This window comes from Procambarus clarkii, chromosome 27 (assembly GCF_040958095.1).
Source record: "Procambarus clarkii isolate CNS0578487 chromosome 27, FALCON_Pclarkii_2.0, whole genome shotgun sequence".
Taxonomy (NCBI): Eukaryota; Metazoa; Arthropoda; class Malacostraca; order Decapoda; family Cambaridae; genus Procambarus; species Procambarus clarkii.
Genome location: NC_091176.1, coordinates 11,782,883 through 11,795,445, shown reverse-complemented (window position 1 = coordinate 11,795,445; position 12,563 = coordinate 11,782,883). Strand labels below are relative to the sequence as shown.

Sequence of the window (12,563 nt, the reverse complement as noted above, 5' to 3'; positions counted from 1 at the left end):
TGGATTTAAATTTTAATTATAATCTACTTTAATAACATTCAACTTTAATACTTAAATGTTAGGCATATTATACCTGCTTACATGAGTAGTTGACATTCACATTGGCATAATTTATAATTGTTGAACGAGTAGAGATCTGCATACTGAGTACTTAATTTATTTTACTTCTAGTAGTTTTCACTGTGATAGCCATCCATGCATGGTATTTTTACCTGTAGCAGCTTTCTACCAAATCTTTAAATTTTGTGAAAACATTTAATGCATACAAGTATAAGAAAGATGGGGACAAAATTATTCATAGGCTACTGTAATCTCGAGTGCAAACCATGTGAGGTAAACCGTGGTAAACTTCAGCCTTGCTGTAGCAACAAGCTTTGTATTAAGATATTACGAATACATCAACACGTCTACAACACCATTTGTAACTTTTAAATATTTTTCGGTAGACTAACATGGCCGCAGAAGAAACATAAATATTTTTCTAATTTAAAATGGTATACATAAATATATAAACTTTTAAAATATTATAAACGTTTTGAATAGAGTATAGAGCCTACACACAGTTTATGACATTACTGTGAAGAGATTCATAACTGGGACCAGCATATGGGTCATAATTAAATTTTTGTCATAATTTTATTACAAAATATAGTGGACAAAATCTCATTAATATGTATATTTTTGTATATGTTTTTGGCACATTATATTGACTTTTCCCAAATAATATTCTTCAAATGTAAATCACTGAATACCATCACAGATATGTTGTACAGGTTTGCCTGTGTTAGTAAAGTTAAAGCAGTTATAATGTAAGCTCAAATTATCTTGCAATTTATGTTTATAAAAGTGTGTTAAAAATAAAAATAATTAAAAGAGGGTATTTTGTTTTTAACAGAGGAGAAATAAAGGCAAGAAGTACCATCAATTTAAATTAAAGTTGGTGTATATTATCAATGATAATTTATTCATAAAATGCCACATGGTACAGCAAGAAATAATAAAAAATGCCCTAGTCTGAAGGGCATCTTTCCTCCTGACGACTTTCCTGTGGCATATAAGAGTATTGGGTGAACCAAGCAGGGAGCTCCTCGTGCCCTCTGCACGCACCAGGCCCTGGCGGCCCTCCACAGATAGTTACTTCTTCTTGAGTGCCTTTTCACCTGCCTTTGTGGTCTTACCAGAGCCTTCTTTCTTTGTTACCTCCCTAATTACGCCCACAGCAACCGTCTGCTTCATGTCGCGTACCGCAAAACGTCCAAGTGGAGCATATTGCTGGAAGGTTTCTACGCACATCGGTTTGCTGGGTACCATTTTTACAACGCATGAATCTCCGGATTTTATGCTCTTGGGAGATTGCTCTAAGACCTTACCAGTACGTCTGTCAATCTTTTCCAGCAGTTCGAAGAACTTGCAGGCAATGTGAGCAGTGTGGCAGTCGAGCACAGGCGTGTACCCAGCATTGATCTGGCCGGGGTGGTTCAAGACGATCACCTGGGCAGTGAAGTCTTGGGCCTCCTTGGCTGGATCATTCTTTGAGTCAGAAGCAACAAAACCACGTTTCAGATCTTTAACGGAAACGTTCTTCACGTTGAAGCCAACGTTGTCACCTGGGACAGCTTCCACTAGGGCTTCGTGGTGCATCTCAACAGACTTGACTTCAGTGGTGGGGCCATTTGGAGCAAAAGTAACTACCATGCCAGGTTTGAGGATGCCAGTCTCTACACGTCCTACGGGCACTGTACCAATACCACCGATCTTGTAGACATCCTGCAGGAGGAATTAACCATGGTTATGTTGTGCTTTGTGATGAAGGAATGCAATTGAAACTTTCAATTAATTTTAATAATACTCCAAGCCTTGGTAATAGAACAAAAATTTGGTCTGTAAAACAATATTGTAAGTATCGATAATAATGGTAAGTATCGGCACTGGCAGCCTGCACAGGCAGCCAGTGCATATATACATACTATAGGCTTATCTTGAAGTCCCCCCTAAGCTAAGGGCGAATATTATGTTCATAACATCACTCTCCCTTCAACCCGTGGTCTCGAATTGTACATCGCATTTTGTATATACACCCCTAAGGCCAAAAACTGATGTATCAAAAATCAATTAAAAAGGATAATATAATGGCATGAGTACTGTAGTTGGAATGGCAAGGCGCACTGTTTCATGCATGACTCCCTTAATTCATGAAGAAGAATTCATAACTCGAAGCGGTCAGCAATTTTATTTATTCTATAATTGAAAGAAACACATTGATACGGTACCTGCAGGGGCAGACGAAGAGGCTTTTCCGTTGGTCTTGCAGGAGGCTCGATGTTGTCCAGAGCATCAAAGAGGGTCAGGTACTCGTAGGATCCACTCTTACGCTCAATCTTCTTCGATTTCCACCAGGGCATGTTGTCTGAGGGTTCCAGCATGTTGTCACCATTAAAGCCAGAAATAGGGAGGATGGGTACAATAGCTGGATTATATCCGACCTTCTTCACGTAATTCCCTACTTCTTTTTTATTTCCTCAAAGCGAGCCTCTGAATACTTTGGCTCAGTGCTGTCCATCTTGTTGATGGCAACTACTAGTTGTTTGACACCCAGAGTGAAGCACAGCAGTACGTGCTCTCGGGTCTGACCGTGCTTGGAGATGCCAGCCTCGAACTCTCCCGTTCCTGCAGCCACAATCAGCACGGCACAATCTGCCTGGGATGTTCCAGTGATCATGTTCTTTATGAAATCACGATGGCCGGGAGCGTCGATGATTGTTACATAGAACCTCTTGGTCTCAAACTTCCAGAGAGCGATGTCGATGGTGATGCCACGCTCACGCTCGGCCTTCAGCTTGTCCAACACCCAGGCATACTTGAAGGATCCCTTACCCATCTCTGTAGACTCCTTCTCGAACTTTTCGATGGTTCGCTTGTCAATGCCACCGCATTTGTAGATGAGATGGCCAGTAGTGGTAGACTTGCCAGAGTCTACGTGGCCCACCACCACGATGTTAATGTGGACCTTCTCCTTACCCATGTTGGCTGGGACTTGGTTCACCAAAGCTTACAAGCTGAAAGAAATAAGACAACATCAGAACAACTTTACACATAATTGTATTATTCAGTAAATTGTGGAATGATGAATCGAGTTGTTCATGAGAGGCAGTCGTGCCCATCTACACGATGTACAGCCTTCATTGCTTAATGAGTAATGTCATACTGCAATTAGGAAATTACTGTGGATCTTTTGGTTCAACAGTTGATTAGTGAAATATACGTTGTTTACTGTATGTACTTCCACGATGGCATGACTATTCAAAAGCTAACTGTGGGTTGTGCCTACCGTTTGTCCCGCATGCGCGAGCCAGAGAACATTGGTAAGTTGGAGGTATAGAAAATCAATGAAATTATAATTACTGAAGAAGGCAACTTAAAGGAATGGAGTTTCCTGAAGCACTGAGGGGAAGGAATTTGAAGCATTGAGGAGAGGTTAACTGGAGCACTGAAAGGAAGTTATCTGAAGCATTTATTGAAGCTGCTTGAATTAATGAGGGTAATGTCACTTTACTGAAGCTTCAAATGGAAGTCCCTTGAAACATTAATGGAATGAACAAATCCACAAGAGCCGTGACGAGGGTTCGAACCATGTGGATTTGTTAATTTTATGCATCACGCCATTGTGATTTCTGTGTTTAACATTAATGGGATGTTACTTACGGTATTGGGGAAATTACTTAAGACATTGAGGTTACGTAACGTGAATGGGGAAGCATCAATGGGAAAGTGCTTGAAGCTTTAATAACAAGCTTATTTCAGTTATCTTAAAATAATAATATATGACTCATTGCAGGGCTTCATTTGGAAACCCTGCTATATTTAGAGGAGCGAACAAGGGTAAAAAATCGTTATACAGCATTTGCAGGCGATGAGTCACATCGCCTGCAAATGCATCGCCATCGCATACAGCATTATTTATCTTGACCTTAGCTAGACTTTTGACACTTTCATATGAGTGATTAACTGGTAAAGATGAGGCACGTGGCAATGATTTCAAAATATTTATTTCAGGAGTAGTACAGTATACAGGGATATACAGTGGAAGTAAAGCAACAACTCTCCGAGCCTGGTAAACTCACGCAGAGTTCACGTCTCTCTCAGTGCCTGGTAAACCAAACTAAACTCCCCAGCGGACACAACACACGGTGTATGGTAAGTGTCGAGGCTGGCTGGAAGAGGTGTGTAAGGAGGGAGTGAATGTATTTGTGTATAATGTATATGACACTTTAGGACTTCAGGACCGGCGGTATCCACCTGACCACGTGAAGCTGTGAACACACCTGACCACGTGAAGCTGTGAACACACCTAACCACGTGAAGCGGTGTACACCTGACCACATGAAGCGGTGTGTTCTGTTGCTGCACATAACTGCTGGACGTGGCAGTGCCTGCTCATCACTGTTATTAAATCTTGTATTGTAAATTATATGGCTACACATTGTTAGAGGAATGGGAAGCCTCTTCCACTTATCGAGGACCCCATCCCCCCCCCCCCCCGGCGAACGACTGACCTTTCCCATATACAAACTACAACAAGGGAACTTAATGCCAAATGAACAGAGCCATTACGTGTAAGTAAATTCGCTCACAAGTCTCGCCCAGCCCGTGTTTAGTCGGCCGTTTGCCAACTGCGCTAACCACTGCACCACTGGTATATTGTTTATTACTTTAATATATATATATATATATATATATATATATATATATATATATATATATATGTCGTACCTAGTAGCCAGAACTCACTTCTCAGCCTACAATTCAAGGCCCGATTTGCCTAATAAGCCAAGTTTTCCTGAATTAATATATTTACTATAATTTTTTTCTTATGAAATGATAAAGCTACCCTTTTCACTATGTATGAGGTCATTTTTTTTTTATTGGAGTTAAAATTAACGTAGATATATGACCGAACCTAACCAACCCTACCTAACCTAACCTAACATATATATATAGGTAAGGTTAGGTTAGGTAGCCAAAAAAAGCTAGGTTAGGTTAGGTTAGGTAGGTTAGGTAGACGAAAAAACATTAATTCATGAAAACTTGGCTTATTAGGCAAATCGGGCCTTGAATAGTAGGCTGAGAAGTGCGTTCTGGCTATTAGGTACGACATATATATATATATATATATATATATATATATATATATGTCGTACCTAGTAGCCAGAACTCACTTCTCAGCCTACTATTCAAGGCCCGATTTGCCTAATAAGCCAAGTTTTCCTGAATTAATATATTTACTATAATTTTTTTCTTATTAAATGATAAAGCAACCCTTTTCTCTATGTATGAGGTAAATTTTTTGTTATTGGAGTTAAAATTAACGTAGATATATGACCGAACCTAACCAACCCTACCTAACCTAACCTAACCTATATTTATAGGTAAGGTTAGGTTAGGTAGCCAAAAAAAGCTAGGTTAGGTTAGGTTAGGTAGGTTAGGTAGACGAAAAAACATTAATTCATGAAAACTTGGCTTATTAGGCAAATCGGGCCTTGAATAGTAGGCTGAGAAGTGAGTTCTGGCTATTAGGTACGACATATATATATATATATATATATTTATATATATATATATATATGTCGTACCTAGTACCCAGAACGCACTTCTCAGCCTAATATGCAAGGCCCCATTTGCCTAATAAGCCAAGTTTTCATTAATTAATGTTTTCTCGACTACCTAACCTAACCTAACCTAACTTTTTCGGCTACCTAACCTAACCTAGCCTATAAAGATAGGTTAGATTGGGTTAGGTAGGGTTGGTTAGGTTCGGTCATATATCTACGTTAATTTTAACTCCAATAAAATAAAATTGACCTCATACATTGACCTGTTGGGGCCTCGTAGCCTGGTGAATAGCGCGCAGGACTCGTAATTCTGTGGCGCGGGTTCGATTCCCGCACGAGGCAGAAACAAATGGGCAAAGTTTCTTTTACCCTGAATGCCCCTGTTACCTAGCAGTAAATAGGTACCTGGGAGTTAGTCAGCTGTCACGGGCTGCTTCCTGGGGGTGGAGGCCTGGTCTAGGACCGGACCGCGGGGGCACTAAAGCCCCGAAATCATCTCAAGATAACCTCAAGATAACCTCAAGATACATAATGAAATGGGTAGCTTTATCATTTCATAAGAAAAAAATTAGAGAAAATATATTAATTCAGGAAAACTTGGCTTATTAGGCAAATCTTGTCTTGCATAGTAGGCCGAGAAGTGCGTTCTGGCTACTAGGTACGACATATATATATATATATATATATATATATATATATATATATATATATATATATATATATGTCGTACCTAGTAGCCAGAACTCACTTCTCAGCCTACTATGCAAGGCCCGATTTGCCTAATAAGCCAAGTTTTCATGATATAATGTTTTTTCGTCTACCTAACCTACCTAACCTAACCTAACCTAGCTTTTTTTGGCTACCTAACCTAACCTTACCTATATATATAGGTTAGGTTAGGTTAGGTAGGGTTGGTTAGGTTCGGTCATATATCTACGTTAATTTTAACTCCAATAAAAAAAAATTGACCTCATACATAGTGAAAAGGGTAGCTTTATCATTTCATAAGAAAAAAATTATAGTAAATAAATTAATTCAGGAAAACTTGGCTTATTAGGCAAATCGGGCCTTGAATAGTTGGCTGAGAAGTGAGTTCTGGCTACTAGGTACGACATATATATATATATATATATATATATATATATATATATATATATATATATACACGGGCAACCCGGCGGTGCCCGTGTCTCGCTCTTTCCTCCCACTCCCCCCCCTCTCTTCCCCTTTTCCCACCCCCCTTCCATCTCTATTCCTCCCTTCTCTCTTCTCTCCCGTCTACTCCCTTACTTCCCTCTTTCCCATCTCCCCCTCCCTCTCCCTCCACCTTTCTCCCCTCTCCTTTAGCTTTCCTTTTCTCCTTCCTCTCTCTCTCTCTCTCTCTCTCTCTCTCTCTCTCTCTCTCTCTCTCTCTCTCTCTCTCTCTCTCTCTCTCTCTCTCTCTCTCTCTGTCCTAGGACAGGGGTTCGATCCCGCCATCCTGTTCCAAAAATGTTATCACTGTAAATATGTTCACAGCCTCTCCATCTCCTCCCCAACACATATCTTCCCGTTCACCCAACACACCCTTACATCTCCCGCCAAACCCTTCCCCATCTGCCCTCCACTCATCTTCCCCATCTGCTCCCCACACACGCTCCCCGTGTCCTCCCCACACTCCTTCCTTCCCCCCTTTGAAGTGGCCACTACCCCTTGAAGTAGTGGGGTAGGGTTCGGGCATAGGCCCGAACCCTCATGACACCCCATAAAATCACGATTAATCCTATAAACTTTAATGAAGCTAACCCCAAGCGTCTGGCCTCCAACCTTGGACAGACAAACAGAGACACAAGCAGACATTCTCTCTTACTCAAATGGTACACTAAAGTGTGACCTCTTTTTGCGTGTTTTGCTGGTGGAAAATATTGATTGTCGCAGCCCAGGTTATCTTAAAGCTGCCGGGTTCACGCGACTAGGCTACTCCCTGCCTCGCACTACCCTAATTTACGAGGTCTGCTTATATTACTAGCGTTATTAACGAATATTATTATAAAAGAGTTAATGTGTGCGTTTACTGTCAAACCAAATACATAGAGCCATTTTCTCAATGTGTAGAGGCCCATTTGTTCGTCTGGGCTCCCCACTCAAAATAAGAGCCATTGTCAACCACTACCTACTTCTGATCAGAATTACATTTCACTATTGTAAATTCACATTAATGCATTCTTAAATCTATGTATCTATGTATTTACGTATGTAGCTTAGCCTAACATTTTAAAAGCACTACGATCTGAACTGTATGTTTGACAAATCTCTCAACCTGTCCATGGAGGACAGAAGAAAATGTATATATGCTGGTTAGCATTGTAAATGTGTGGCCACGTCTGTGGTAGAAAATAATAATAATAAAAAAAACTGCCTACTTCATGGATGGGTGCGTGTGGGTTACATACATTATAGGCAAATTAAAATGGAATGTATAATTGGTTCGTTTTAACAAACACTCACACTTTGTGTTAAGGTTCCTTGAGATGGTGATAGTTTGATAAACTGTGATGATACAGTTGATTTATTTATGTTGACAAATTACACGTATTTATTTTATTTATGTATAACAAATTATTATCAAATTATGTCAGGGCGCCTGACAGCTGGGTAGACAGCATTTCGAATTCGTAGTCCTGAGGTTCCGGGTTCGATCCCCGGTGGAAGCGGAGACAAATGGGCAAAATGTTTCTTTCACCCTGATACCCCTGTTACTTAGCAGTAAATAGGCACCTGGGAATTAGACAGCTGCTTCCTGGGGGTGAAGGCTTGGTCGAGGACCGGGCCGCGGCGACACTGAGTCCCGAAATCATCTCAAGAAAACCTCTAGATACACGTGTACGAGCTGGGAGACGTATGTGAGCTTGAGCGATAATGGGCCTTAATTTACCTCGATTTGTTTTAGTTTTTTCTATTATATGGTTTCTTTCTGGACAATGCTATTTTAAATATTTTGTTATAAACTGAATTGTTTTTTAATCATACACGTAAGTGTAAAGGGTTATCGCTAGCCCAATATATATTTAATACATAATATTGTCACTAGGGCAATTATTTATATTTTCAAAATAGGCGATTTTTAGTTTAATTTTAGAATAAATTGGTTACAATTACTGTACGAGTTTCGCTTAGTGCAGGAATCTATACTGAAATAGGGACGGTTCGGTAATTCTTCACTCTTCAGTATAAGTATTGAAATACACTTGTTTTTGCACTAAAATATTAGCCCGATGGTAAGGTTAGAGAAAATGGGTTCGTATCCTGGCCGGGGAGGATTTACTGGACGCAAATCCTTAACTGTAGCCTCTGTTTAACTCAACAGTAAAATGTGTACTTGGTTGTAACAACGATTCTTCGCGGCGGGGATCGTATTTCAGGGACCTGCCCGAAACGCTACGCGTACTAGTGGCTCTACAAGAATGTAACAACTCTTGTATATATCTAAAAAAAAAAAAAAAAGACATTGCAAAGTCAAAAAAAGGCTATTTGGATTTCATTTTAAGTTTAAAAAATTTATTTTATTTTATGTTATATTCTTTCTGTTGTAAAAATAATTAATAGTCATAAAGATGTTGGACGTATAGTATGTTAAAGCTTATATTAAAACTTTTAAATGAAGGTTAGAGTTTAATATGATAATTGTGGAACGAGGGGTAAACATCCCTTAGAATGTATTACAAGTGAACTGAGAATGTATCGGGTTGATGATCTCTGTCAGTAAAGACCACACTTGCTTGCATGGTGGGAGGTCACCCCCTTCCACATTACACCATCCCTTCCATACCACTCAAGAAGGTATTTAAAGAACAACACATGCTTCTATTTGAGGCAAATTGCAATGCCTTAAGCCAGATTGATAATCTGGTCATAGAGCACACGATTGATTGATTGATTGATTGATCAATTAAGCTACCCCAAGAGGTGGCACGGGCGTGAATAGCCCGTAAATGGAGGCCGTTAGGAGCCATGACCAGTACCAAGGGCTGATACTGTAGATCTGTGGAGGGACGTGGTCGATGGCCTTCTTAGGACATCGTCTTCTTATTGGGCTTCCTCTTCGATAGAGCACACCCTTGTTGTCGTTGTTGTTTTAAATTCAGCTATTGGGAACAATACGTTCCAAGTAGCACGGGCTATGGTGAGCCTGTAGTGGACTTACCTGGCACAGGAGCGGGGCTGTATCCCCTGTAAAGTAGAGCGCACACCCTCTCCCAAACTTTTGACACTGATGGTTCCCCTACACCACACCACTGGTGATACCGAAAGTGCACTAGTTGTCACAACGAGAGATGGCTCTTATTCAGAACGGAGAAGTTCCCATAAATAACTGGACCTCCACTCTTCAGACAAAGTTGTCTGTCATACTTCTCGCTCTAAACCGACTCTATATGTAACCCCAAGCTGACACGTCATGTAAGTGACTGTCAACCTTGACTCCAATCAACTCTTCAAGACATACGGTGATGTGTCTGAAGTAGGACTCGGATTTAATAAAATAATAAATGATGGAGTCAGAGTCTGCCTCCTATAGATCCCATCCCATATTGGCCTCCAAATGCATGATAGAACTGATCAGTTAGCCAAAGCATGTGTTGTTAAGGGAGTATATTACCACTCTGTGTCAATAAATTTGCGGTTTATAGATGCCACATCACCATCTAAACTCAAAGCTACGTAGGGGCAGAGGTTGTGTAACCGATACAGTCGAAAAACTAGAGTAAAATATGAGATGATTCTCTTGTCTCAGTTCATGGTTGTGCGGCGGTGATGGTGTTGGGGGAGAGAGAGAAAGAGATCGGAGCGGGGGCGGCGCTCCTGGCACCGCAACCTACCCCCCTCTCCCCCCTCCCCCTCTGTGCCTGGCACTATACTTGTTGATGCGGTCGATCATCCAACGCCCTGCAAATGCACCACGAAAACTAATCCATAATATTAACATTATAACAGTTCATATGAAACCCTCGTATTGTTCTGTATCTTAAATATATATATATATCATACGCAGGTGCAAGTGTGATGGAAGTTGAATGACTGGTATTTTGAGGACTCGGGGAGGATATACAAGGGGAAAGTATGCAGGTTAGGCTGCTTGCCGGAACCGGTCTCCGCCGGTATCATGGAAGCTTCTGGGGGACTGTTCGCACACCTTCTCACCCACTAATTATGCCCGAAACGCTTTGCGTAATAGTGGCTTTAGGCATTGTATGTACTAGCTCTACCTATAAGTCAACCAATCTTTGTAAAAATTTATTGTATGTATGTACCTTACCTAAATAAAAATTATTATTATTATTATTATTATTATTATAATAATAATCAACGACTCACATTAATCAACTATATCACCCGCTATATAAGCAAACAGGTATGACAATACATATTTCTGGGTCTTAATATTTTAGATATAGTATTAACGAAGTAGCCTTTGGCATATGGCAGATAATGGTCGCTACTAATTACATATGCCACCCTGAAAATTAAAGAAAACGGAAACAGGTACTCTGACTCATATCATGAGGTTTCAGCGATTTTCTTGATACATAAAATAATGTATCGAATAGATGACAATCTATATAGGGAATAAGACTATATTTGCGGCAAGAGACAAAAAATGTAAATAATAAATTCAGACTGATGAAATAGAAATATAAGAAATTTCAGTTATACAGGTTGAGGATTAATAATTATGATAGGAAGAGGAAATATATATTTTAATACAAATAGGAATGAAAATATAACATTAGAAATCAATATTATTTGGGTACAAAAACAGAACGATTAGAGTAGCGTAAAAGGACTAGTAAAACATGAAAAAAACGGAAATATCGATTATATTTACTTAAAAACGAGAGATCATTAATGAGTAGAAAGCAAAATAAAAGAAAATAATATCTAAAAAATGAACTTTATTAGAGATGTGGAGTGTGGGAGACATTTAGTACGTGAGAGTGGAGGTGTCTGATCTTGGCAGTTGCATTCCCCTCAGCTAAAAATACTATTGAGGACCACCACCATGCAGAGTTCCCCAGAGCACGTGTTCTTGCCAAAATCACCGCCTAACATGGCCGCCTAACATAAAAAAATCTTAAACTCTAGTCCTACCTTCTATGCAGCAGTCTATAGTGGGAGTTGGGTCAAATCTTTAATTCCAGTAGCATCGTATTACTTTTATTTTTCCTATTTCTCGTTTTCTATTGTCTCCCTTCTCTTTAACGTGGGAGATAGCGTCTTAGAGAAGTTTTATTTTTTTTATTAATTTAATAATATGCCTGCCTTTGTATGTGTTAAATATTATTGAACTTGGAATTTATACTCTGCATTGTTCCTCTAATATTTTACACTTCAATGCCAACTATATATTATATATATATTTTTAAATATTTCTTAGCTTGGTTACAAATTAATATTTAGCCGTCATTATCGATTTAAATTGTATGATGTTCCAACAGAACGTTTCACTCACACTGCCCGCTCATCCCTGGCGAGAAAGTCGGCAATATATGAAGCGAGAGAAGGAGTATTTATTTTCATAACAGTACTTATACCAACATCATTATATTTATCATCATTTTGCCGAGATAGATGCGTACGAGTCGCCTGGATTGATCGATCTATCTCCCGGCTCGTCGACAACCATGTTGCGAGCCTCCTGCATAATTTCCCAACTGCAGTATAATGCCATTTTGAGCGGAATTTGCACAATTCTGCAGCACAAGTACCACAGTTCACAGTCACAAGCGGAAAATCCACTTTGGTTGGAGAGTTTGGTGCGGTGGAGGGGAAGCAGTCGTACCTGGTGGCCGGCTTGGCAGAGAGAGAGGCCGTTGACAGGTCCGGGCTGAGGGGATATTGCAATCCCGTGTTAAAGGGTACGGCCATTACTTCCCCTCACCCTCCCCCACCCGTTCTTCTCTTATACCTCGAATTAAC

The 12,563-nt window shown here is 40.0% G+C and overlaps 1 protein-coding gene across 1 annotated transcript; it reads right to left on the bottom strand.

Moving 5' to 3' along the window:
- Positions 1-943: 943 nt before the first annotated feature.
- Positions 944-12,546, bottom strand: LOC123762665 (elongation factor 1-alpha). The gene is given in 4 exon segments (XM_045749320.2): positions 944-1,767; positions 2,271-2,515; positions 2,518-3,056; positions 12,427-12,546. Coding segments are annotated over 3 exon segments (1,383 nt in total). The 5' UTR covers positions 3,023-3,056; positions 12,427-12,546; the 3' UTR covers positions 944-1,134.
- Between the last annotated feature and the right edge of the window lie 17 nt (positions 12,547-12,563).